This window comes from Sphaerodactylus townsendi, linkage group LG02 (assembly GCF_021028975.2).
Source record: "Sphaerodactylus townsendi isolate TG3544 linkage group LG02, MPM_Stown_v2.3, whole genome shotgun sequence".
In the NCBI taxonomy this organism is placed as follows: domain Eukaryota; kingdom Metazoa; phylum Chordata; class Lepidosauria; order Squamata; family Sphaerodactylidae; genus Sphaerodactylus; species Sphaerodactylus townsendi.
Genome location: NC_059426.1, coordinates 54640080 through 54666066, shown reverse-complemented (window position 1 = coordinate 54666066; position 25987 = coordinate 54640080). Strand labels below are relative to the sequence as shown.

Here is a 25987-nt window from a genome sequence, read left to right as displayed (position 1 = left end):
CAAAGAGGAACAAAGGTAACGGGGACTTTACACCTTCTACTAATGGATGATCTGGGCGTAAGGATGACGTGATAATACTATACTGAGATCTGCTCTTTTCCATTCCAGACTAACATGTAAGGGAACCTTATTCTTCTAGCGTTTGCACGCACAGCTTCACTCAGTAAATTAATTTGTGGGCGACAGTTCAAGCGCTTCAAAGACGAGCAGCTGAATACAAACCGCGCCCCTTCTGCTTGTTCCGTCCCAAGCAGTCACATGAGCAGGCTGTGAGCAACCCTGTCCCTCTCCTGTTTCAGAGAATGGTGCCTCCCGAGCTGAGCTAAGCGTGATGAAACTGGGGACAAACCAATGAGCAGAAGGGGGAGAGGGTGTTGTTTTTGCGGAAGGGGAATGCGCTGCCCCGGTCTGGGCGATTTTTTTTTGCCCTGCTGCGAGCTGAATTAGCAGGAGGGGACTGTGTAGGCATGGGTGCCCCGAAGGGACCGGAGTATCAGCCTCCTCAAGAGGTAAGGGTGGGGGACACGGTTTTGCATTTGGATGTTGCCTTTTCTCGGTTTCTACCGAAGCGTTACGTGGCTTGGCCCCGTGCAGGCGTGTTTCCTTTCCGGAATATATGCATGGAATAATAGCTAGGGGGAAGGGAGATGGATTGTTATGGATTATTATGTTATTATAGGGATTTAGTTCAAAACGGTAATACGCTTGGGGATGTGGCAATATGGTTACTGTGGGGTTGTGGCGAGGTTTGTCTTCTAAACAGAGCAGCCCCTTTGCCTTCTGAAAAGAGCTGTGGGAGGTTCCGGGAAACCCTTGGTTTTGATACTTTCTTTATGTTGCGGAGACGGTTACTCAATTCTAAGGAAAGGCACTCTGCACATGTGGAGGTTATTGTTCAAGTTTGCTTGGACCGGCCTCCAGTATAGAATAGGCATACCTGAGCTGAACCTAGGTTAAATTCTGCGTGTTCCTCTGCTTCTTAGAAGGTGATTAGAATTGTATTTTCTCTTTCCGCTCATATCCTACCTATACAAAAGGCAAGCCGTGTTCCCAACCATTCCCATCTCCATAGGCCCCCTGCTGGCTCCCCGACCCCCCGCAAAGCCGGGATCCAGTTTTGCAAATGGGTGGGGTATAGTTACGGAGTCCTCCCCATCTTCACAGGCACTGTGCAGGCCCCCTTCCCCCTGTTTTGCAAAGCTGGGATTCAGGGCACGACCGGAACAACAGTTTTCTAGAACCCGTTGTATTTTTTTGCACTATCGGCTTTATTACTAGCCTGTAATAATTAAACCAAAGAAAAATAGTTACCACATTTTATGTTTGCAGTGCTACACGGGAGAAAGGTTAAAGATCTCAGTGGGCAGCTATGTTATGTGGTGAATGTTTTCTATAAAGCCTTATATGTGTCTAAGGGGAATGGGACACAGCAGAAAGTCTCCTATTCTGAAGCATGCCTATGAATATTGAAGGCATATGATTAGCAGTGCACTGAGTTGCCCTTTGCTGTTTTGGCAGAGACTGTCATATTGGAGGGGGGAGGGATGATGCGGAGTCAGGGAGATGCATTATCTGTAATGGTTTATTTCCACTGTATATTTTATACATGTCTAATGTTTCTCCTAGAAAAGTGCTGGATCAGAATGTATATTTAGGATCTAGTGAGACAGTGCAAATAAAGCAAATTTTTTAATCTGGGTAAACACACACATTCTTTTTTACCTGTTCCAGGTATGCTAGTCCACACATGCAACATCAGCATTCAAAGAGGATATAACTTTCCAGGTTTACTCTGTACCCCTTTTCTACCTGAAGAAAAAAAATCACCGTAAAATGTTAATTGTGTGTATTTATTCAACATTAAATGTCTTGGTTGTTAATTAGTTAAACAACAGTTTTATATTACCTCAGTTGTCTCAAGGTGGTAGTATTGCAGCATTTTATCAGTATAATACTGAACAGGATTACACCCATGACTTCAGTGAACTTAGAAGGATATAATTCTTTTAAGGATTACATTATAAGTTATATTCATGTTGAAAAACTCTTTGAGTGGTCCAGGAGAAAAATGGCTATTCTTGACTACTTTTAGTCCTACTAACCCTTGGAGGCAGAGCACAGTTGTTCCCATTTTATAGACTGGAAAATTTGGAGTTCCTGGATACCCATTGAATTAATGGTTAAGCAGTGTCAGCATGTGTAAAGGTTAGAGCATTGGCATAGGATCTGAGAGACCTATGTTCATATCCCCACTCTGATGTGGAAGCTTGCTAGGGCAAGTCATACACTTTCAGCCTAACATAACACAGGGCTATTGTGAGGATAAAATGAAGGATAAAATGTAAGCCCAGTTTGGATCTTCTCTGGGAGGAAAGGCAAGGTATAAGTGAAGTAAATAAATACATAAGCAAAAAAAAATTAACCCAAATCTCTTCACTGCTAGTCAGCACTTTGTTCTCTTCATTTTCCTTCAAAAGATGTAAATGTAACATTTATTCTATGTCAACAGGAAAGTGTTATGCCTTTTGACCATGAGTAAGATGCATGGATATTCTATGGAAGCACCCCGGCCGCCGCCGGCCCCGACATAGGTGTCAAACTCAGGCCCTCCAGGTGTTCATGGACTACAATTCCCAGCAGCTCCTGCTAACATGGCCAATTGGCCCTCCTGGCATGGGCTGATGGGAATCGTAGTCCATGAACACCTGGAGGGCCTGAGTTTGACACCTATTCTGAGCATACTTACAATTGGGGGGGGGGAGGGTTAAAGAACAAGTTTCCATTTTGCATGTTAAAATGTACAAACTTTGCTCGCACATTGTTTTAAGATATGTGATGCAGACCATTAGTGGAATGGGAAAGTGAAGAGCGGAAAAGTGTCTGAAATTTTGTACGAAGCCCAGAGTGAAGTGCCTTGGTTTTCAGCGTGTTTCTATGGCTGAGTCAAGCTAAAGGCCTGGTTGCAAGATTAAAATCTTAGGGAAAAAGCAATTTTTTAAATACATGAAATATCTTGTAAACACAGAATCTCAATAATTTGTTGCTGACTAGCTCCACACTAATTAAAAGATATATTACTTCTTCAATCACAGTACGTTTTAAAATACAAAGGATAAAACTAAGTGATAGCACCATTTTTGTGGTGTTATTAAAATATTTTGGGAACAGATTCTGCATTTGTAAAAATAACTGATGAAGAATTTTATGTATGCACTGCTCCTTCAGTTCAGAAAGAAGTAATTTTTCATCTTTCATACTATGACAGCGGAAAACTCAGAGATTTTAGCAGGTTTAATGGTGTTTGTGTGGAGGGGAACCTTACTGTGTCATGCTTGAATAATTCTAGTATACCGAATTAATAATATTTTCTATCACACCACTTGTACTGTAGTCACAATTAAAATAATGAACTGCGTTGACGGAATGGACTTATGGCATTATCATGTAGTATATATGTGCGCCATGAAAAAAATCTGTATTATTCTTATTGAAGATATTTAGTTGGGAAGGCACAGACTAACAGTACAACATTTTGTAGGTCGAAACAAGAGAGGATGAAGAGCAAAATATTAAGTTAACTGAAATTCTGGAGCTATTAGTGGCAGCTGGCTACTTCAGAGCAAGAATTAAAGGGCTGTCACCCTTTGATAAGGTAAGATCCAAAGTTTGTTATCAGTGGGTTTCAAGCTTTTGTCTTCAGATAGGTCATCTGAAGCTCATTCATCAGAAGGAAAAGGGCCAGCTGTCATCCAAGACTACAGACTTTTTAAAAAAGACTACGTGTATTTGGATGCATTACTATAATACAGAATGAGCATGTTGACAGGTTAAGGTACCAAATAGGCTATAAGTTCTCTCAGAAGAGGAACCAGCAATATAAATATCCATTTAATTCAAGCAACTAGTTAAAAATTCAGTGGTCAACCAGAAATGTTCTAATTGGTTGACAGGCATAATAACATGTGCAATTGCTAAACTAAATATTGTTTCTGTGAACAACAAACAGATCCTAGATGACAGTTGAGAGAAATGCCATGAGGAATACACAGGGCTACTCATATATAGAGTTCTGCAAGAACCAGTGATATTGCATTCTCATACTATTACGAATAAGTACTATAGCCCTGCATTTTTGGTAGGAGACCTTCTCTTATCCTCCCTATCAGTTGTATGTTGCAGGCTGCTGGCCAACCCTAGAAAGTATCCTCAGGGTTACACGCTCCTCTTCAACTCTCCTCTTTTGTTGTTTCTCATGATTCCAAGAAAACAGTCATGATTTGCTTATCCATGGACTTGTAGATGGGAATAACAGAATACTAGAGTAGGGGACTAGATGGGGGGGGGGGGGCGAGGTGGTATTTTTCTATACCGTGGGTACATTGGTGATAGTATAGTTTGGTGAAAGATATGCAGGAAGTAGATTAACAAGTATTCACAGAGAGAAGAGAGATGCTTTGGGATACAGAAGGGTGACTGTAGAAAAGGTTAAGAAGAAGTGGCAAAACTGCTTTACCTTGTTGATGTACCTACTTGAATGAATTCACATGTAAGTAGCAGTAGGTGTAATTGAAGGCATAAACTCTGTATGACCCCAAGGCCTCCCCTCCCCCAATGTTAAAATAATGCTCATGTTCCATTAGGAGATAGACTGCAAAAATGAAAATCTGGTCTATTTTAGAAGAATGCTTTGGAAGACTTCTGTGTGATTTGTGTGTTCTTCCCAGAAACTGGCAATGATAAAAATGTCCTTGGACCTTGTTTCAGGTGGTCGGTGGTATGACGTGGTGTATCACGACTTGCAGCTTTGACATTGATGTTGACTTACTGTTCCAGGAAAACTCAACTATTGGTCAAAAAATGTAAGTTGGCAACTGAAAACCAAAGTCCCCCTCCCTCGAACAGCGTGAGACGTTCAGCACAAATCCTGTTCGTAAGTGAAACTTTTACGCAATACCCTGTGAGGTTTAGAAACCACCTGCCTTTAGAATTCTGTTAGATTTCATTTTCTGCCTCATAGTCTTCTTACAATAACAGGCTAAGCAGAGTTACATCATTCTCAGACTGTTGGTTTCAGTGGACTTTAGATATAACTCTGTTGACATTTTGCTGTCTGTTCGCTAAATGTTCGGTAATTTGCCATATGAAACATATAAACAGAATTGGGAGTATTGGACAAGACATTAACGTGATAGAGTACATATTGTTACTACGGAATATTAAGTTTAAATCATCCTGTAAATGAAGATAGAGGACAAGAAAGGTAGATGTATAATATTACTAAGAGGACATAGGGAGTTTAGCTTGAATGCTCTGTTTGTATTTACTTTGTGAGTTCATTATGTGTGTAGTGTTGAAGCATAATGTTACAATATTTGGTATGTACTGTATATAACGTGTTCTTTATATCTTCAAAAATTTAATAAAAATTAATATTAAAAATGTTCTGTCTCAGCTGTCCCAGATATAGACCCTCTGCTAAGCCATTCTCGCCCTACACTTAAAAAGAAACTTTAAAATAAGATGAAATCTTTGGTAATCTGCAAGAATGTGCACCCATACCAAATTCCTGCATATTCTAAGAAACACCCCAGCAATTGCCAGCAGCTTCTATTATATTCTTCTTGAGTGTTTGCTTGAAATATTTGTATCTCACCCCTTTCGCTAACTGAGGCTGCTTATAAAATAGTAATTCTGGAAGGTCCCATCTGGAGGCTGGCATCCCTATCCATGGGCACCTTCCGCACACGCAAAATAATGCGTTTTCAAACCACTTTCACAACTGTTTGCTAGTGGATTTTGCTATTCCGCACAGCTTCAAAGAGCACTGAAAGCAGTTTGAAAGTGCATTATTCTGCATGTGCGGAATGAGCCCTAGTTGAAAACACTTGTACAGGTTTCCTGCCTGAAGATTAGTGAGATAAGATGTGGCTCCAGAACTGCAAATGAGTTTTAGTGTAGCAGCTTCTTTAATTTTGCATGGTTTTCTCTTATTTACTTTTTCTAATTTTAGAATCTGATGTGAGCCACTAGAGGGCACTTTCAGGCTGCTAAATATTAGAGAACCACTTCTCTGTTTTGCTATTTCGCTGTTCTTCTTTTTTAGTGCCTTAACAGAGAAAATTGTGTCCGTCTTGCCTAAAATGAAGTGTCCTCATCGCTTGGAGCCTCATCAAATACAAGGGCTGGATTTCATCCACATCTTTCCTGTTGTGCAGGTATCTGCTTTGATTTTACCATTTCAGAATACGTGTCCTGTTTTTCATGTTCATAATTTCACTTTGAGCTAGTTGCTTTGAGGTGGGAGGTTATGAAAGGAGATGCCCCTTTTTTATTCCAAGACACAATATTTTCAGGGAAAAATAAATTTTCCCAGGAAAGCTATTTGGGGAATTATTGCATGTGCCTGGAGAGAAAAGAGAAGCTTGTGAAAGTTCTGGGGTCCACACTCAGAAGGAAGCCTTAGGGCCAAACTAGACAATGTGGCATCACTGAGTTTGCCACAGAAACATGCCACTTCTTTAAGGCTAGGAATTCACCCCTTCAGAAACAGTCTGGGGCCTGCTTGGCTAGGGAGCAACCAGACAAGCACCTCTGTCGTTTTTGCTCTCAGCAGGGTTCCTGTCCATGGCATCGTCTCTTTCCATGGCATTTTCAGGTCTCCCTAGCTTCTGAGCTTGATCAGTTTTGGCAGGGAAACAGCTGGACTCTTTGTCCAGAAGGGGTACACTGTATTGTCTGCTTTCTCTAGCAGCTGCAGGAGAGATGAGGGTGGGGACTTGCCTGGTTGCTCCCTGATTGTTTTGGCCATTTAAAAAGATGCAAGGAGGAAGACTAGAGACCCTTTCTCCCCTGCTTTGTGCCACAATAGGGTTGAGTCCCCATGAGACTTTGAAAAGTAAAACTCTGTGGACTCGGGGGCGCATTATAATCTAGGTTAGTTCTTAGATGCGCCCAACTTGGTTTATTCATAAAGAATGCTGTCTGTAAACAAGTAACACCTATGAACCTCTACACCAGGGGTCTGCAACCTGTGGCTCTCTAGATGTTCATGGACTACAATTCCTATCAGCCCAATTGGCCATGGTGGCAAGGGCTGATGGGCATTGTAGTCCATGAACATCTGGAGAGCCACAGGTTGCAGATTCCTGCTCTACACAATACCCTGATGATGATGCATAATAGGAAAGAATAAAATAATAGCTATGATGTATGTTCAGCCATCCATGACTGGATTTTTCCCCACAATCCTGTCCCTTGCAACCTACTGAAAGATCATCTCTGAAGTTGGGGAGGAACAGCCATATGGATCAATGGGCTAGAGTGAAAAGAGACAAGTGGATGAAATTGACCCTTTTCCACAGTAATTGTGATTGCAAAAGAAGAAGGAGAGCCATTGTGCTCCTCATTCCAACCAGTGTGCCTGTTTCTTCGTGCAGGTCCCTCAGCTCTGGGAAAGATCTTTCAAGTGGTTGAAAGGGGTACAGGTACAGAGCAGAATGCAGGCAAACTCTAGAGGGTAGGACAGACACCAATAACTTAGGTAGCTTTGTGACTGATTTCCAAAGGAGATGTGCTTGTAGGAAGCAAACACCTGCCACAAACCAGCTACTGCACATTCAGGCAATCTTGTCATAAGTCAAGGGACTGTTGAGGATGGAGAGAGAATCTATTCAAATCAGGGGCGCTGGCGAGAAATCTCATTCAAATCAGGGATGCTGCCAAGCAAGGTTCTGTCACAGTCAATAGTGAAGGTGAAAGTTAACTTGATATGCCGTGAGCCACCTTTTGGGTGTGACTTTTTATTGTGAAGTAGTCCTGTATGACAGAATAAAATTGAGTGTGTCTGATCAGAGGTTATCCATTCAGCTTTATGGCTGATCAGAAATCTGTGGTGCCCTATACCTCACTGTCCTCGATGTGATAGAATTCACATATTCACTAATAGCCATGTCCCAGAATATGTTATGGCTTCTTCTTTCATATTATATTTTTATACAGTTTATTTTCCTTGTTCAGTGTTGCATTTTTAATCAACATATGTAATTCCTGTGCATGCATATGTTTAAAGCCAAATAGCTGTCTTAATGCCAATATTTCTTCTTCCCCTAATTCCCCCCACTCCCCTTGGTTCCCAGTGGCTGGTGAAACGTGCAATAGAGACGCGGGAAGAAATGGGAGATTACATTCGATCATTTTCCATTTCGCAGTTTCAAAAGACGCACAGTCTTCCGGAGGTAAATGTTGAACTGCATCATTTGTAATTCAAAACTGCAGATGAGGCCGATCATCTTAACCGTCCTTAAATAGAATTGGATTGATGCAGGTTTGCATCAGCTGATTTGGCTGATAGGTTTTAGGCCATAAAGTGTATGGATCAAATTTTGTGGGGTGGTATTGGAGCAGAAAATTATAGTGGAGTAACTCAATGCAACTCCATAAGTATTAAATGTCCAGTTCTGTATATCAGAAGGCAGGATGAATTTGCTGTGCATCTAAGTGATTCATGGGATGAACTGAGGAACTGTTATGGAAGGAGCTTTAAAGGCAATGGTCTTATTCAGTATGCTGACTTAGATCGGAGACATGGTCTTTTAAGACTTTTTCCCCCTACAAAAGACAATTATTATCAAGATTATAACTTCTTATACATGTGCAGAGACATCACATAAATAGGGAGATTCCATCCATGTCTCAATCTTTAAAATATTTTCCAAGCTGTTCTCTGGTGCAGAGGCAACTATTCCTGGCAGGGAAGTCTCGATACAGTCTCTATAAAACTGATTACCTCTGTAAAAGGTGATTAGGTATCTCACTGTAAGGTCTTGTTTGCAAAAATGTAATGGGCATATACCCAATCATTCAGAATGTAAAAGTGGAATTAAAATTTCAAGTTAGGTCACTTTCGTCCAACCACTTTATATCCCCTCTGTATTGACAACTGTAAGTATTTATGCAGCTTGCAGACCTGAAATGATTTCTCTGCCTCATTTGTCAATGATGTTGAATGTGATAAACCACACTTCTGAAACCCAGCCAGAGGTTGTTGAGATGCAGAAGTGCATACTATTGTGATTAAAAGTCTCAACACGTTTTGGTTTTACTGTTTTCCCTTTAGATACACAGTTGTACACATGTACATCTCAAATGTTTAGAAATCAGTTACTGGAGCAAAGCTCAATCAGTCAAGTGGTGATAAGGGGCCAGACTCAGCCTTCTTCATACTTTACACCTGTGTCCACATCATATCCATAACCTTCAGCAAGAACTATCTGAGTCTACTTAACCTGACTATGATATTGAAGGATTTCTTTGCTGACATCTACTGGATGATATTTCACTAGACAGGACTTTATTGGAGGCCTACTGTGTAGGCTCTGGGTCCCTGAAGGGTGGAGACAAAAGGAAGTTTTATGGAGGCCAGGGGTCACAAGATCTTTGATCACAGAAGTGTTCTCCTTTAGAGTGAGGTGGGGGATTTCTTCCTGGTGTTGCTAGACAGAGAGAGGCAGGAAGGAGGTCCCTTTTTCTTTCCTTCTCCTGTGGTTCTACTTAAATCTGGGGAATGTTGACAGAACATTTCTGGATGAATCTTGGAATGGAAAGTGGGACTGAATTCTCAGATGAATCCCATCATCCCTAGTGATAATTCACATGAAGCTGATTGGTATTGAGTCACACTCTTAGTCTGTCAAGGTTGGTGTTGTTTACTCTGACAGGCAGGAGTTGTCCAGGGTCTCAGGCAGGGGTTTTTTACATCACTGCTGCTGGTCCTTTCAACTGGAGATGCCAGGGATTGAACCAGGAATTATCTGTAGGCAAAGCAGATGCTCTACCGCTGATTCCTGTGCTTCAGATGTCAATTTGATACAGCAGTCTGAAGTTTGTACTGCTGAAACAAATAACTTTTGATATTTATTATGTCACATTAACTCTTGTAGTAAGTAAAGATAATGGCTATTTGATAATGGTCTTTATCCATTTGAATAATAGTGGAAGGCCGGTTGACAGCTGACCCATCCTTATTAGCAGTTGTGAGTTGAATCTAATTTTTTTTTAGTTTTTAAAAGTCATCTCAATTGCTTTTCAGGATGATGATTTCATGCAAAGAAAAGAGAAGGCAATCCGAGCAGTTGGTGAGATATCTGTAAGTGTTACATACTCATTGAGAGTTTGGGGAGAAATCTGTGGAACTGGAACAAAAATGCTACAGACCAGAGTCTTCTAGAGAGCATTGTTTCTCCTGGGTTAGCATAAAGGGGTGGGTGTCTGTTACTCTAGAATGTATCTTAATTTTGAGTCAGGTCGATTCCCCACTGAAAAAATGAATGTAGATACAAACCGGTTTGGGAAAAATCAGGACCTTTTCTGCACGGTTTCAGCAGCTTCTGCCTCACAAACGATCCTTGTTCCCAGAAACGAGTGAGTCTTTTGTCAGCTGGTCAGTATCTCTGCAGCTTTAACCTGCTTCTTTCCTAACTTAGAAAGGCTTACTGTGGCAGAGTTTAAGAGTCCTGGAACTCTAGACACGGTTGCTGCATTTGCACTCTTAATGCTAGCTGGCTCATCTCTGGATTGAAATCCTGTTACATTTTTTTAAAAAAAAATACTGACTCTTCTTCCCATTGTCTCTTTATATGAAGCCATGTCAGTTTAAAGCACAAAATAGCAAGTTATGCTATTGTGAACATAGAGGAATCGACTTTGAGTAGATTCTGTTGCCTCTCAACTGATCTGTACTTTTACAAAGATTTTCTGCTTGTAACGCTGCCAACATTGATCAAAACACTGTTTAAGAACTCTTGACATACCTTCCTCTGGCAGAGTCAGCGGGGTAGAGAAGCCAAGTTGTGAAAACAGTGCTCTCGTTTGTCATTGTATCTTTGAGATGCCTCGTCATGGTGACTGGAAAGCAGGGTAGAATGTCATTGGAAGAAGTTTCAGATGCTGTTGTTCACAGAAGTATGTGTGTCCAGGGTGTCAGGCAGGGATAAAAAGAATGTGTGTGTCCAGGGTCTCAGGCAGGGGTAAAAAGAACACTTAGCATAAATCACAGGTTTTTGAATGTGGGTGTTTTTGTATAGTACTGGAAAATGAGTTTTTGAAAATTTGTTTTTCTTTTCTTGATGTGAAAAGTAATTAAGCATAATGATTCAATAAAAACTTGAATAGAATTAATGAATGCTTAACTTCAGTGCCTTGAAATTGCATCTTATCTGTTTAATTATGTAGGGGTGTTAAAAAATTGTCAGCATTTTTTCGCACTCTGTCTTTGGATGTCTTTCAGATAGGTTTGAGAATAAATTGTGCATTTACATGCAGTGGTGTTTTCCATGGGAAAATATAAAATAATAGTTTAGATCAGTGGCTAGACAGGGTGTGATTGGTTAGAATCAGGTGGCAATCTGAACCCTGAACATGCACTCTAATGCATGGCCATTACATTTCCTCAGTGCCTTGAGTGCCAACATCTGGTGCATTCCCACCTAGGATATTTTTGAGGGGGGGGGCCTTGGGGTCAGTTGAGGGGAGGCCTTGGGGTCAGCCCCCGAACCCTTGAGAGTTTTTCAAAGGTAGGAAATTTCAGTAGAAGAATCTGACTGGATAGTGTTTAAGTCATAATTACGGCTCTGGCCCCTACCTGGTGGAACAGGCTTCCAGGTGAAATCAGGGCCCTGCAGGATTTACAAAGTTTCCGCAGGGCCTGTAAAACGGACCTGTTCCACCAGGCATTTGGCCAGCCGGGATGATAACAACTGCAACAAAAAGCAAACATCTGGCCTCCCGTGGGTTCATAAAAGGGGGAATAGAATAGCTGAAGCCATCTTTAGTCTAATATTTTATGTATTTTAATTAATTTATATATATGATGTTTTAACCTTTTATTTTGTTGGAAACCGCCCTGAGCCTTCGGGGAGGGCGGTATACAAATACAAATACAAATACAAATAATAAATAAATAAATAAATAAATAAATAAATAAATAAATAAATAAATTGTTTAATGAACAATTTCAGGTGTAAAATACTGCTCAATTGTTCTTTCGCAGGAAGTATACAAGCCACAAAGGAAATATAAGCGACAGTCAGTCGCAGAAAAGTTACTAGATGAAGAGTCCAAAGTTCATGCTACACTTCTGGAATATGGCAGGTAAATAAATTCTTTCAGAGCAAGGACTTTCAGTCTTGTTTCTGAGGATATGTGACTCTTCAGATCTGATTGAAGATTCCTCAGGAACAAAATTTACAACATATGTGGCATGAATTGGGGCATGGGTACCTGACCTAATCCATTGTCAGATGCAGGATTGGTGTAACTTTCTTTAAAAGTGTTGTGTTGTTACAGTCAGCTGCAAACATTATGAGGGGAGAGGAGGGATCTCAGACCTTTCTCTGACTTCCTTTTCACCAGTGGAAACAACAGCAGGAGAGGGATGTTTGTGCTTCCTCAAGACTTTCAAATTGAGTTACGCCAATCTTACATGAGACCAATTGGTTTGGGCACCTGAACTAGTAATGGGTTCATTTACATTACAAGCTTTTTCAGTTCTGTCAGGTAGAAACTGCAGGGAATTCCTGGGAACTGTAAGCACTTACTACTTCATTCTGAGTAGGGTTGAACCCCAACCACTTTGCCATTGCTGTTGCGATGAGAAGTAGAGCAACCAAACTTTTCCACAGCATCTTAACGTCCATATTAATCTCCCCTTGAACCCCTTCCCAGTTTTATTGTTTGCCAGCATCTAAGTATCTCATATTTCTTACCAGTTATGATGACTAAGCAGGCATGTAGGCTTACCATATGACACTGGCAACACGTACATCTGTGTAATAACATAATTGTGCCCCCTATATGCAGTTGATGAGGGAATTCCTGCCCTTGTCACATAACGAAAATGATGACAGTTTTTTGTTCAAAATGATAGATGTACTTGGCACTTTGGAATGCTAAGCAGTAGATGTGGATGGATGCTTTAGGGTTGATCCAAAAAGAAAAAAACCAATCACTTGTAGCAAAGACGTAGGTAAGGGGGGGTTCCTGGGTTCAACCCCCATTACATTTCCGAAGTTCCGCCCCCGTTTGTGGTTGTTTTGTATTTTAAATGTTTTCAGTTTTTGACCTGCAGGGGGCGCAGCTTTTAGGCTATCAGCACCAAAATTTCCGGGATTTTATAGGTGACTCTCCTGATGATACCACCCAAGTTTGGTGATGTTTGGTTCAGGGGGTCCAAAGTTATGAACTCCCAAAGGAGGTCTCCCCATCCCCCATTGTTTCCAATGGGAGCTAATAGGAGATGGGGGCTACACCTTTGAGGGTCCATAACTTTTGACCCCTTGAACCAAACTTCACCAAACCTGGGTGGCATCATCAGGAGAGTATCCTACAGATACCCTGAATTTTTTTGGTGCTGATAGCTTAACAATTGCACCCCTGACAACAGGCAGCCCCCCCCCCCCAACTTCCCCAGGTTCTCCTTTTAAATTCATCCCCTTCGGCATGAATTTAAAGGGAGAATGTGAGGTCCCCAGTTTAAACATTGAAAGTGATGCTGTTTCAGAGTGGGGGGAAATCCACCCCAAAACAGCTCACTTTCAATGGTGTTTTAACTGGGGACACCAGATTCTCCCTTTAAGGTGGATTTAAAAGGAGAGCCTGGACTCCCTAGTTTAAACATTACTGAAAGTGATGCTGTTTGGGGGTGGATTCCAGCATCACAGCAGCCGCCCATGGAAGGGGGGGGGGCACAAAACTCAGATTTTGAACTGGGCTCCATTTTCCTTTGCTACATCTCTGCCTGGAGGGGAGGGCAGATGGGACTGCTGGCTGGGAGCCCAGTCGGGGTGGGGGGGTGGCTGGGCAGGGGAGTCTGCCGTTTCCAGCCTCGGAGAGCTGCTTTTATAAGCACTGAGGCCGAGGACGGGCTTGGGGAGATGTGGCCACGCCCCCAGGATGGGTGGGGGTGTGGCCACACCCCACAAGCCCACCCCATAAAAATCTATACCTATGTCACTAACTTGTAGTACATTTGTGCTGAGTTCTGGCAAATTCCATCTGTGTGCCCACTAGAAGGCAGCTAAGTGTTATGTCTAAGTCCATTTCTTTCCAGTTTTTCCTTGAGAAAGACTGTTTTATTTCAATTGCTTTCCTCCTTTGTTTTATTTTAACTGCTTTCCCCCTTGAACTTCTTAAGTATATTTTAATCCTGTTCCTCTTGTGTTGGTTATCTGTCATCTTAGTTTCACTGATAAATTCTTGTGAGTATTTTATGTGTGTGTGTGTTTAATTTTGAGGTGATTTCACACATGAGTTTGAAACTTCCTTGCTAACCTTTCTTCTGTCTTGGTATATTAAGAGTGCTGTGCTCTTAAGAGTGCTGTGCTCTTAAAGCTACTATGGGTATGGACAAGATGTCTGTAAAAACTGCTCACTTTTTTACAGAGTTTTATTGTGCATGTTCACAGCTTCTATTTACAGCACAAACTGCTTCTTAGGTGCCTTATTTATAAAGAAGGATTTTTTTTAAAATGACAGATCCGCATGTTATCACATTAAATGGGGTGTTGCATGTGTTTCCCGGCTATAACAAAAAGCAGATAAACTTTAGTCACAGAATCTAAAGACTACTGCTATCCAGCACTTGCTTCTTTCCATGTGTAGAATGACCCAGGCCCAGTACTGAGCTCCACCTCCACCTGCTTTGCTCTCTTTTCCACTCTTAACTTGAAGTCGGAGGAGGAGTTTGGATTTATACCCCCCCTTTCTCTCCTGTAGGAGACTCAAAGGGGCTTACAATCTCCTTGCCCTTCCTCCCTCACAACAAACACCCTGTGAGGTGGGTGGAATGGCATAAAGCACTGGCTCTACAAATGAAATCAGAAAGATTTTCATCCGATGGTATTATTGCTGTAGGTACCATCAACCCTGTTTGGACAATCTTTACGTCATATTGAAAGCCTTGACGGTGCAAAGGCAGAAGAGTCAGTGCCCAATGGGAAGACAAAAAAAATTAGCAGCAGAAGGAGGTGTTTAAACTGGAACTTCAGTGGGAAGGGCAAGTACAGAAAAAAGTAAATGAGGGAGAAGAGATTGTAATGCTTTGGTAGACAAAAGCAAAATGCTCCTGGAATGAAAATGCAGCTCTTTAGCAGTCTGGCAACAAGCCTGTGAGCAGAATCCTTGAGTGTTACATTTTGAAAAAACCCACTGCTTTTTCTCCCTCTTCGTGGGTAGAGTTCAAGATTTGTTCAAACTTAAGCAGATACAGAAACGCAAATGCCTTGCTGGCTTTTTCGTACCTTGCTGCACAGCAAAGATTTGAAAACCACCATGATAAGCCAGCGTTAAAAGGGATGCCACAGACATTGTGATCCAGTTTGTGAAAACACTGGGGCTCATTCCGCACACGCAAAATAATGCACTTTCAAGCTGCTTTCAGGGCTCTTTGAAGCTGTGCGGAATGGCAAAAACAGTTGTGAAAGCAGCTTGAACGTGCATTATTTTGCGTGTGCGGAATGAGCCTGAGTTTATTTTGAGCATTTGGCTAACCTGTGATTGTTTCTTTTCGTCTCTTTTCTAACTGTTGCTATGACTTGTGCATGTCCTGAAAGCCTATTTATGAGGGTGAAATCAGCCGCATACTCATTCTGCTTTTTCTTCCTTATAGGAGGTATGGATTCAGCAGACAAGGAAAAATTGAGCAGGTGAGATTCTTTGATCAAGAAACAATGTAGCTAAAAGAATATCTTTTTGAGGAAAATATATTATTTTAGCAAAACTATTCCAAAAAGGTTCTTAAGATTTATCACACAACGGGTTGCTGTTATTGTTGTTCACTTGTTGTCTGTAGATCACCATAATTTCTGGCATTATTCATCACAAAGGAGACATTTCCTGAGTTCCCCTGAGTATGGATTGGATGTACTGTGGAAAGGAGAAGCATTGCTATGCTCGCTCATGCTGTGTAACATTTAGGAGATCTCTTTGGGTCCGTCAAAACACTGCCAATTCTGAAACAATTTAGTATTTTAATTTTTAGTATTTTTTAGTTCTTTCTGTGAATGACCTTTTGCCATTATCTTACTTTGATTCTGACCTTAGAAATCATTTGTAGGACTAGAAATTATTTGTGGAATGTATTTTATGAGTGACTGGTATGGTAAATGGCTGTTAAGACACTTTGGCCTTTATGCTTTGAGCTATTCTGCTTGAGGAAATAAATTGCATCTAAGGATAAAAAGTACTGTACCTTTCAAAGGTTGAATAACTGAAGCTGATATATTTGCTCATGGCTTTTATTCTTTTATCTTACCTGCCCAGATGAAAATAAGATGGTCATTATCTTTTTTAGGCAACATACATGGAATTAACAAGTTTTAAGATAGTTATGAAAAGAAATGGAGTATTATACTACAAAAATTATGTGTCCATTCCAGGCTCTCCTTGACTACATGATCATATTCTATTGACGGTGAACTCACACTGCCACTATATCTCATGCTGCCACTGTATCTTACCCTTCAGAAATGTTTTATACTTACAGATAACTGCTGTTTATATACACCTGTGCCACATACTAAAACCCATATCTAATTGGATCCATAAATGAGTGCTGCTGCCTGGCCTAACATCTTCTCAATGTCTAAAGCACATTTGTGTCTTAGTTATTAAATGCCTCAGGCATTTAAATTTTGCTGTATTTATTTTTAACTGGCCATATGTGGAATATTTCTCTTGTGAGTATTTTTAGGCAGTGTAAAATGATACCTCTCAAAACAGCACAAAAACTAGAAGTAGTGCTGTAGTTAGAAGGGCAGGTCAAGCTATGCACTTTTTAGTCTGGCAGAAATGATGTTTGAGCCAAGATGAAAGGTATGGTGTGAATGCTTTTAATAATGACAGTAAGGTAAAACAATTACAAGATGATGAATGATCCCAAAAGCAGATTTTACTGCTGCTGTATGTGAGGAGCATCCTTGCTCAATTGATTTGGTAGATTGATATTCTCAGAAGTGAACTGGATGAAGATTGTATTAAGAAGAACAGTTGTGTTGATAGCCCACACCTATGCTTTTCTTCCATTTTCCATTTTAACCTGATACTATTCTGATGTGTGTGCATTAAATAGGCTGAAAACAAAAAAATGGTACTGCCTCCGGGACTTTCATCGACGGGGAAGAGTGACACCTACAGTGAAGATGATCTTCAAGCTGCAGAAGAGGTGCACTGAACTGTAATCATTTGCTGACCAGTTAAAACCAAGGCTGTTTCTTCTCTGCAGTGGGCAGCAATTGCCTTCTCTCCCTCTGGGCAGTATCTTGCAGGCACTTTTGCTCATTAGTTCAGGAAGGACTGATAAGAAGCAGAGGGGCTAGCATTGACCCAGGCTTCCCTCCCATTCCACATGGAAAGGGAAGAGGAGGATGCTCAGCATCGTGGCAAGGATGTGGATTTTTGCCTTCCTGAAGGAGAGCGCAGTCAGGCAGTGTAACATGGGGCCTACCTTGGTTCATAGATGCTTGACGGTGCCCACTTCTAGTACAGTGTCCATATGCATGACATTTCTGTAGTGTGGCTCCTTCCTTTTTTGCTGGAGAAACACGAACAGACTTGTGTGCCATGAGGAAGGAGTCTATACCGCAGCTCTTTCTAATGCCACAATTGCCTCCGTTTCTGGGAATGGTCACACTGGCGAGAGAAGAAATGCCTCCCCAGAGGTCCAGGAGTTTGGTCATCACCAGAGTATTCTTTTAGAGAGCCTTTCTGCTGCCGTTCTGTGCAAGGGGTCATGAGTTAATAAATTAATGATACATCATGCCTAATGAGAGTTGTTTGGACACTTCAAATTAGAATTCAGTTTAATACGTAACTTCTGTCAGTGTTAGGATTTTGAACAAAATAACATAGCTTGTTTTTATTTTGCTGGGCTGCACACATGAGATTGGGAAGACTGTCCAATATGCAGTGCCATCTAACAAATGTGAACTATCTTTTTAAAGGCCACACATTTAAGCTTGTCATTTTTTTATTTTTCATCAGCTTCGTATTAAAACACTGATGACTGAAATGGCTGCAATGGGTATAGAAGAGGTAAGTAGGCTTGATTAGTTAGTCGTACTTTCAGTTTTTAATACACTACACAAATTGTACAATGTTTTTTGAAGGGTACAATGACTAATATGAAACTCTAATATCAAAAAGATTCCTCTGTGAGGAGGCTGAGAATAGGTGGGATCTCTGACATATTACTCAAAAGTAAAGGGCATGAACAACATTGTCCAGTTGCTTTTGGTGGTTTGGAGTATGTTGATGTTTTTGTGGGTATAAGAACTTTTGACCGCAGGGCATGATATTCCCACCTTGGAAACAGGAATTTGAGGGGGGAACAGGGGGAGGGGGACTTTAAGCTGTCACAGGAGGAAGGTGGGGGAAAGGTGTGGGTACTTGTGCCTAGACTAGATCCAAGGCTTTATTTATTAAATCAACTCAATAGCACTGTGTATAAAAACTGCACATTGACTTGAAAGCTGTCACAGCCAAATTAGGGTTAACTGGGGTGGGGTAGGACTGCTTGAGCCTAACGCAACATAGAAGTCAGGCAGTTGAATCCTGTTTGAAACAGATTGCCTGAGTTTCAAAAAGCTGCCTTCTTGTAACAGCCAATGCCTCTATGAGAAATGTATTAATCTTGCAGAGCCGATTGACTGCCAGCACCGTAGGCCAGATTGTTGGTCTTCAGTCTGACGAGATCAAGCAGATTGTGTCACAATATGCTGAAAAGGTAAGTTATTGACTTTTATGACATTTGAGCTGTTGTCAAAGTAAATGACATTTGAGCCTTTGGCCATTGTCTGTTTTCTTCCTCCGTCGTTCAGGGCTGCAATTTCCTTTGTTCTATTTTTAAGCACTCCTGCTTTGTGCAGGAATGGTGTTGCCCGGGTGGTTCTCACAAGTATCTTCTTGAGGGTACTCTTGACACTTGGACATGGTTGGATTTGTGCCCGTCTGTCATGTTGAGCAGATACATAAAAGCTGTACTTGACGTCATCAAAAGAGGGATTGAATGATCAGCCTGTTCAGAAAGACCACAGTAAACAAATATATGGACTAAGCTTCTTGTATGACCCTAGTGAAGCACATGTGTGGTGATAGAACTACACCTAGTGGTTGTCTTTAAACACACAACTGCTCCATTCATGTGTAAAGCTGGATGCATGGTAATAACTGGTCACCAGGCAGGAGACAGCTCCATTTTTCTTACTCGTAATGCCCCCTTCCATTCTATCCTTAATCTTTTTCTTCTAGCTGGATTCTGATTCTATAAGTTAGTTCAGCTTGGAAGGAACAGCTGGAGTTATAATGCATTGTCGAAGGCTTTCACGGCCGGAATCACTGGGGTGCTGCGTAGTTTCCGGACTGTATGGCTGTGTTCTAGCAGCATTCTCTCCTGACATTTCACCTGCATCTGTGGCTGGCATCCTCTGAAGATGCCAGCCACAGATGCTGAAAGCGAAAACGTCAGGAGAAAAATGCCATGCTAAACCTTAACCTAAATCCCACCACAGCTTACCACCAAACTGGAGTTATAGCTGCAAGGCAAAAAGTAGTGGGTGCAAAGCAAAAAGTAATGGATTTGACAGACACTTTGCCTGCATAGTCCTTTTGTACTTTAGAAAGCCATCCACCTGCCTCCAGCATGATTTCATTAAGTATGTCTTCCAGTGTTGCAAGTAGTTTCACTGCAAAGCTGATGCTGGGAACTGCCAGGCCATTGTTGATGAGTTCACCATAAGGCTTTTTGTCATTTGAATCCAGAAGGAATCTTTGCATCTGCATTCAAAAGGATGTCTTTGTAGATGAATGCTAGCACCTGCCATTGAGCTTTCTCCCCAACCTCTTTAATGAGTCTAGAAATGATATACTCAGATTCTTCTCTCCATGTCGACAGCCAGTTTCCTGGCTGACACGTGTACAGACGACATCAGCCAGGGAGTAGACTGCAGTGGTGGGACAGCATAGCTGAGCATTACTCTGATCTTTTTTCTTTTTTTTTTCCAGAGAATCTTCTTACAGTGGGGGAAGGCTAAATGAATTGCTGAAAGAAAGAATTTTGGGGAAACGTGGGCTGTAGAGTTTATTTTGTTTCTCTGGTATTTTGTTTATGTATTCCCCCAGTAGCAATCAGGGGCTGTCTGCAGGAGGAGCGATCCGGAGGAAGAGACTTTGAGGGCTGTCCAGCAGCATAGAAGGAAGGTGGCATCACTAAACAAGCAGATTTTGCAGAAAACAAAACAATTGGAAGAGGTATGCCTATAAGCATTTTCTCTCTTTTTCAAAAGGGTATCTGATTGAATTTGCCACTCTGAGTTTATGGAAAACTTTTGCGGATAGTTTCAGAAACAAAAGATATGGCAAGAAAAGATATGGCAAGAAAAGAAGCATTAAAAAGCTTTCTTTATGTTTAATTTGGAGATGATATTATGGTTTTGTGTATGTATGTCTTTGAGTGTGTCTATGAACAGGAAGACTTTGAATTCCACACGAGCACTGCCAGTAGTTTGGAGTCTATGTACAAATGTTCACATTTCTTCTCTCTTTGGCTCTCTGAGTTGAAAAGGGAAGATGCATCTGTAAAAGGGATTCAGTTAGGTATGGTGTGTTTCCTCTAAGAGAGAGAGAGTAGGAAAAGGTAGACAAATGGTTTCTAGATCCTGTTTTAGGAAATTATGTTTTCTAACCTGTCCATTTTATATCTGCTAAAGTTACGGTCTTGCTTGTACTTGTATGTTATCAGGCTGGCTTAATAAGACCATGTTGGCATTGCCTGCAGAGACTAGATCCACAAAACAAGAGACAACCAATCAGCCATGAGAGTGGCTCTCTAGGAACTTGGCATTTTTTGCTTCCTGCCATAGCTTTAGGGAGGAAGTTTGTTAAGCACTTGGCTGGCATACTGATGGTCTGCTTTGTAGCTTCCAGTTGCACCAGTCTAGAGTAGATGCTTTCAACACTCTTCAAAATGTTACTTCTTGAGATATTTTTCCTTGGTGCTTTTTTAATTGTTGGAGGGCTGTTTTGAATAGCAGGTTGGCTTGATGTATAGCTTTTTGCAGACTTAATGCTCTATAAGCATAGCATTGTTGCAGTAATTTATAATTCAGTTAGTTCTGGCTTATTTACCATGTGGCCAGATGCTACGGTATACCAGGCTGTCTTGCATTCATAGATGGAATACCTCAGAAGTCTACTAGCAAAGTTAAAAACATGACTACCATATTAGCAACTTAGCTTGCTAGTGTTCTAATGCCTTTTTTGGATTTTAACAGTGTTTGTGCTTTGTCAGCAACACTGATACATCAGCAGATCACAGTGTGGTAACACAGTGCCAATGGCCTATCTTCTTTTGGCCCTTGCAAGGAATGTAGCAATTGCTTAATAATTTGGCTATCTGATAGTAGTCTGTTACATAGCTACTCTGTCACTTACTTGGGTATGGATGGAGTCTATAGAGTAGCAACCTTAAAGCAGGAAAAGAATAGTGTGTAACCATGAGCTGTCCTGGATTTCCTTACCTGAGACATTGTGCTGGTAAAAGCTTTCAATAGGCAAAGGTTGTATGGTTACTGCTTGGGGAAACTTACTCCTATTGGCATTCTTCCTGCCATGTATACTTTTATACTATTATGAAATGAATTCATTCTTAAAGCATAAACGGTGAACCAAAATTCACATGAACAGAGAGGGGTGAACAGTATTGGCTTCTGAACAAACAGAAGAATCCATCCCTACTTCTAAACCATAGATACATATGCACATGCTTACTCACACACACACACAGAGAGAAGAAAGATATTAACTTCACTGCTTTCCTATGGTGCTGCTGGAGTAGATAAGACCAGTTGACTCCCAGAAGCATGATTATTTATTTATTTACTTTATTTGTAGTCTGCCTGTCTTGCTGAGGCTCAAAGCAGATTACAAAGTTTAAAACAAACGAATAACAACAGTAGAGTGAACAGTTTAACAAGATTGCATTACGAAGTTGGAAAACAGTGCAATGAAAACAGAACACGTGACACAGAAGAAATGCAAAAACTGAATTACAGAAAGCAGTGCAGTAACAACACTACAATGCAGTAAACAGTCCCATAAAGTATAGCCCTTGTCCCTTAGTAAAAGGATCCTCCGGAGCTATTTATTCATTGAACATGATGTGGAATGCAGACAAGCACGTCCTCCATATGTGTGCATGTGTAGGGAGTATCCTTCTGAGTGAGTGATATCATTTGCTTTTTGTTCTTATGAACAACCACCCCCCCCCCCCAAATATTTTCCTCCTTAGCCTACAAAACATTTTGTTCCACATGAGCAACTGTCTTACTATAACAGTTCCTTTTCAAAATAGATTTGTTCCAAAAACTATTAGCTGTCAAATACTTGTAATTAAAGTAATTGAACATATTTATTTGCACACAACGTAGAAGTTTCCATGTTTGTATTCTTCTGTTACAAGGTAAATTCCTTGTATCTGCACAGAATTGCCTAATTTGCAGAAACTGGTTTGAAGTGTATTGATTTTCCCCAATTGCCAGAAAGGCCTCATATGGCTTCTCGCTATAGTTTTTTGTAACTGTTGCATTAGATCTCAGTTGGCCATTGCTAAAATGATTGTTTTGCCTGTCAAAATCAGTGCGGCTTCACAGCTTCATCGCCATCTGCCTTGTCCCATCTGCTGTTTTTAATCTGCACTTTCATGAAGCACAGCGGAATCTAATGTGCCAGAATCAACCCTTCTTCAAGTATGGGCATTTTACAAATGATGTTTCATCATATTTTCTTAGTATTTATTCATCATGCCAATGTCCCTTATCTCTTTTAAGTACATTGGCATGCTGTGTTTTCTTCTGTGGTCATAATGCATAAAAGGTGTGTCTTCTAATTGATGTGCTGAACTTTTCTGGTTGATAATCAAATGTCTCCTTTTTGTCATCCAGACACTGCTTGATTCTAAGGCACTGTGGGTATAGTGATTAGAGTGTCAGACTAGGATCTGGGAGACTCATGTTCCAGTCCCTACTCTGCCATGGAAGTTTGCTGGGTTACCTGAGGCCAGTCACACACACTCACCGTAACCTACCTTACAGCATTGTAATGCGGATAGATTGGACAGGGATCAAATATTGTACGCCACTTTGGGTCTTCATTGGAGAGAAAAGTGGGGTATAAATGAAATAAATTAAGCCATCACAACTCACAAAATAGGTATCTCTTTAAAACAGGATGATGCTTTTGTATCTCTTTCTATCTTTTGATAAATAGTGATTACACTAGGCACATTTCAAACTACTACTGCATATTCCTACAGCATAAGAGTAGCATCCTGCTGTAAAAAAGCGATAACACTCCCCCTTGTATCTAGAGGGAAACTATGACAGAACACCTGTTTTGCCTGCAGAAAGATCCAGAAGTATTTCTGCCATTTGAGACTGAATCAGATCGGATTGTTTATCTCGTATAATGTGTTCATGGCATCTTAGCATGTAGGCGTGATTTCCACAAGTTGCATGCAAATAGTAGTTTGGGAAGATATTGGGAAAAGAATGTATGAAGTTGTAGTCTCATCAAACCACACTAGATGATCAGTGACTGGTTTTCCCCTGCATTTTTAAAATGAGACATATAGCTGTGTGGGACTCCAGTTCAGATCAAGCTGCAGAGAGGGGAGGTTAATCCATCCCAAGACCCACAGTTGTATTCTTTGAACCTCTTCTCACTATGGGTTGACAAACAGGGAAAATATAGATTCTGGCCCACCCCAAAGACTTAAAACTATAAACATTTTTAATTTCTTGTTTAAAGAGGAGGCAGTTATTTCTGCCTGTTTCCCCCATCTGCTGCAGACCTACCGGTACTTTGTCTCCCTATGTTCTTGTATGCCCCTCCTCAAAGCTCAGGAGGAGGATGAAGGGGCGGCCATATTGTCACACCCCCTTAAGAAAATGCATACTCTTCAGTCTTTGTGATGGGCGATTAGACAGAGGCCTGTGACTTCTTTCTTATGTTTATAATTGCTGTCAACCAGAAACATTGCATATTTTTATAGAAGATGCAACTGAATACGTAATAACTGGACTTGTTTTTTTGTCTCTGTCAACAGTTGCAGGCTAAATGTGTTGATCTTCAAGCAGGTTGTAATGAGGCAAAAAAGACACTGAATGAGGTAATCTTTCTTCTCCTTAAGCTGTCCTCTGTCACTTGGAAAAAATAAATTAGGCCAGTTTTAAAATGGCGTGACCATGCCTGCATGTACAAGACTAGTAAAAGTCACCTAGTCCATCCTTAGATATACAGTTCTTAAATCTAAAAATAAAAATCATGTAATACCCTTTATTAAGACCGTCCAAGAAGACTTGATTGTTCTTTTCGTAGTTCTGTAAGTTTCTAGTAGAAGCTTCATTGCTTTCCCATATGCCTTCTTAATAATCCATGCCTCCAGTTGTAGATTATTCCATGACATGCCTCATGTGGCCAATATGACAGCCAGTGGAGAATCCCAAATCTTACTCCTTTTCATTTAAAAAGTTGATTTCATAACCCTGATGTTCAGGTTCAGATCTTTTTCTCCTGCTTGCCATTAAATGTGACAGACTGCTCTGACCTGACCATGTTTATTCTGAAGTCTCACTGAACTCAAGTTATGTGTGGTGCAGTCTTCTGTAAATTTACCAGGGTCTAGGGTTAGGCCCACTGATTTTGGTGGTATTAGACTAGAGTAACTGCATAAAATTGCTTTGTTAAGCTGTGTTTCCTTATGGAATTAGTTGTTGGTATTTCCAATCAATTCTGCATCTAAAGTAGAGGAAATAGTTCTCTTTGAAGGAATAGGACTCTCACAGTTCTTTTAATGATTAGGAATGTGGTGCATCATTTTGAACTGTAACTGCTTCCTGTGTTGTCTAATTCAAATGTTTCGCTTTCAAGACTTCAGAGTACTCAGTAGCTATAAGACTGGTTAGCTTTCTGTCTTGCAGAAAGGAGAGGAGTTCACCTTCCAGCTCATGTGTATGCATGCATGACACCCCACCCACCCCCCGGCCCTTGCACAGGCTTGGAGAAGGCAGCAAAGATTTCATCTTCATAATCATTCCACTTGTATAACATTTGGATCCAAGAAATCTGAGGGGGTTTATTTTTCAGTTTGTTTGTATCTTTTAAGAGGGAGAGGAATTAAACCAATCAGTGTCTTTACACAGTGTTTCTGATTCCATCTTTTTAGGTTAAGAGTTACAGTGAAAAATTGGGCAAGGAGGTCGCTGCCTTGGAAACAGTGGAGTCGCAAGCAGATTCTAAGTATGCATTCTGCCGCCTCTCCCCCTCCCAATCTTTAACTTTATATGGTTTGTGTTTTTCAGCAAAAATTTTGATGACACTCTTAGTTCAAGTGTGTTCTTGTGTATTATGCTTATGAGGCAATAAAGAGTGCTGCAGGAAAACCTTAATACTAGGGCAAAAGGAATATGAACCTTTTATGTTGGGCCACATTTTCTTTGAGATGGTACATTCATGTGAGTTAACCATTTCTCGGTCCCTCATTTGAAATATGAATATGTGCTGCATAATGGCTGAATCCTCACTGAAAATTTAATCTAGATACAACCAAGTTTCAAAAGAATCTGCACCTTTTCATCCAGGTTCCAACATCCTCACTGTAGCATGTTTCTAGTGAAGACATCTAGGCCTGCCCCGGGGGGTGGGGGTGCCTGCTGGCAGGAGTGCAATTGTTAAGCTAGCAGCACCAAAATGTCAGAGAATCTTTAGCAGACGCTCCTGATGATACTACCCAGGTTTGGTGAAGTTTGGCTCATGGGGGCAAAAGTTATGGACTCTCAAATGTGTAGCCCCCATCTTCTATTAGCTCCCATTGGAAACAATGGGGGGACCCCCTTTGGGAGTCCATAACTTTGGACCCCCTGGACCAAACTTCACAAAACCT

At 41.0% G+C, this 25987-nt stretch overlaps 1 protein-coding gene across 1 annotated transcript in view; it reads left to right on the top strand.

Annotated features, from left to right (window-relative positions):
- The first annotated feature begins 287 nt into the window (after window positions 1–287).
- Window positions 288–25987, top strand: part of CCDC93 (coiled-coil domain containing 93) — a 39192-nt gene continuing 13492 nt past the window's right edge. Inside the window, exons 1-14 of the mRNA XM_048484844.1 lie at window positions 288–509; window positions 3539–3652; window positions 4765–4859; window positions 6104–6215; window positions 8136–8234; window positions 10088–10144; window positions 12047–12147; window positions 15662–15698; window positions 17123–17215; window positions 18034–18084; window positions 18689–18775; window positions 20173–20298; window positions 24152–24214; window positions 25271–25344. Coding sequence (XP_048340801.1) covers window positions 468–509; window positions 3539–3652; window positions 4765–4859; window positions 6104–6215; window positions 8136–8234; window positions 10088–10144; window positions 12047–12147; window positions 15662–15698; window positions 17123–17215; window positions 18034–18084; window positions 18689–18775; window positions 20173–20298; window positions 24152–24214; window positions 25271–25344 — 1151 coding nt within the window. The 5' untranslated portion in view covers window positions 288–467. The remainder of the gene's footprint in view (window positions 510–3538; window positions 3653–4764; window positions 4860–6103; window positions 6216–8135; window positions 8235–10087; window positions 10145–12046; window positions 12148–15661; window positions 15699–17122; window positions 17216–18033; window positions 18085–18688; window positions 18776–20172; window positions 20299–24151; window positions 24215–25270; window positions 25345–25987) is intronic.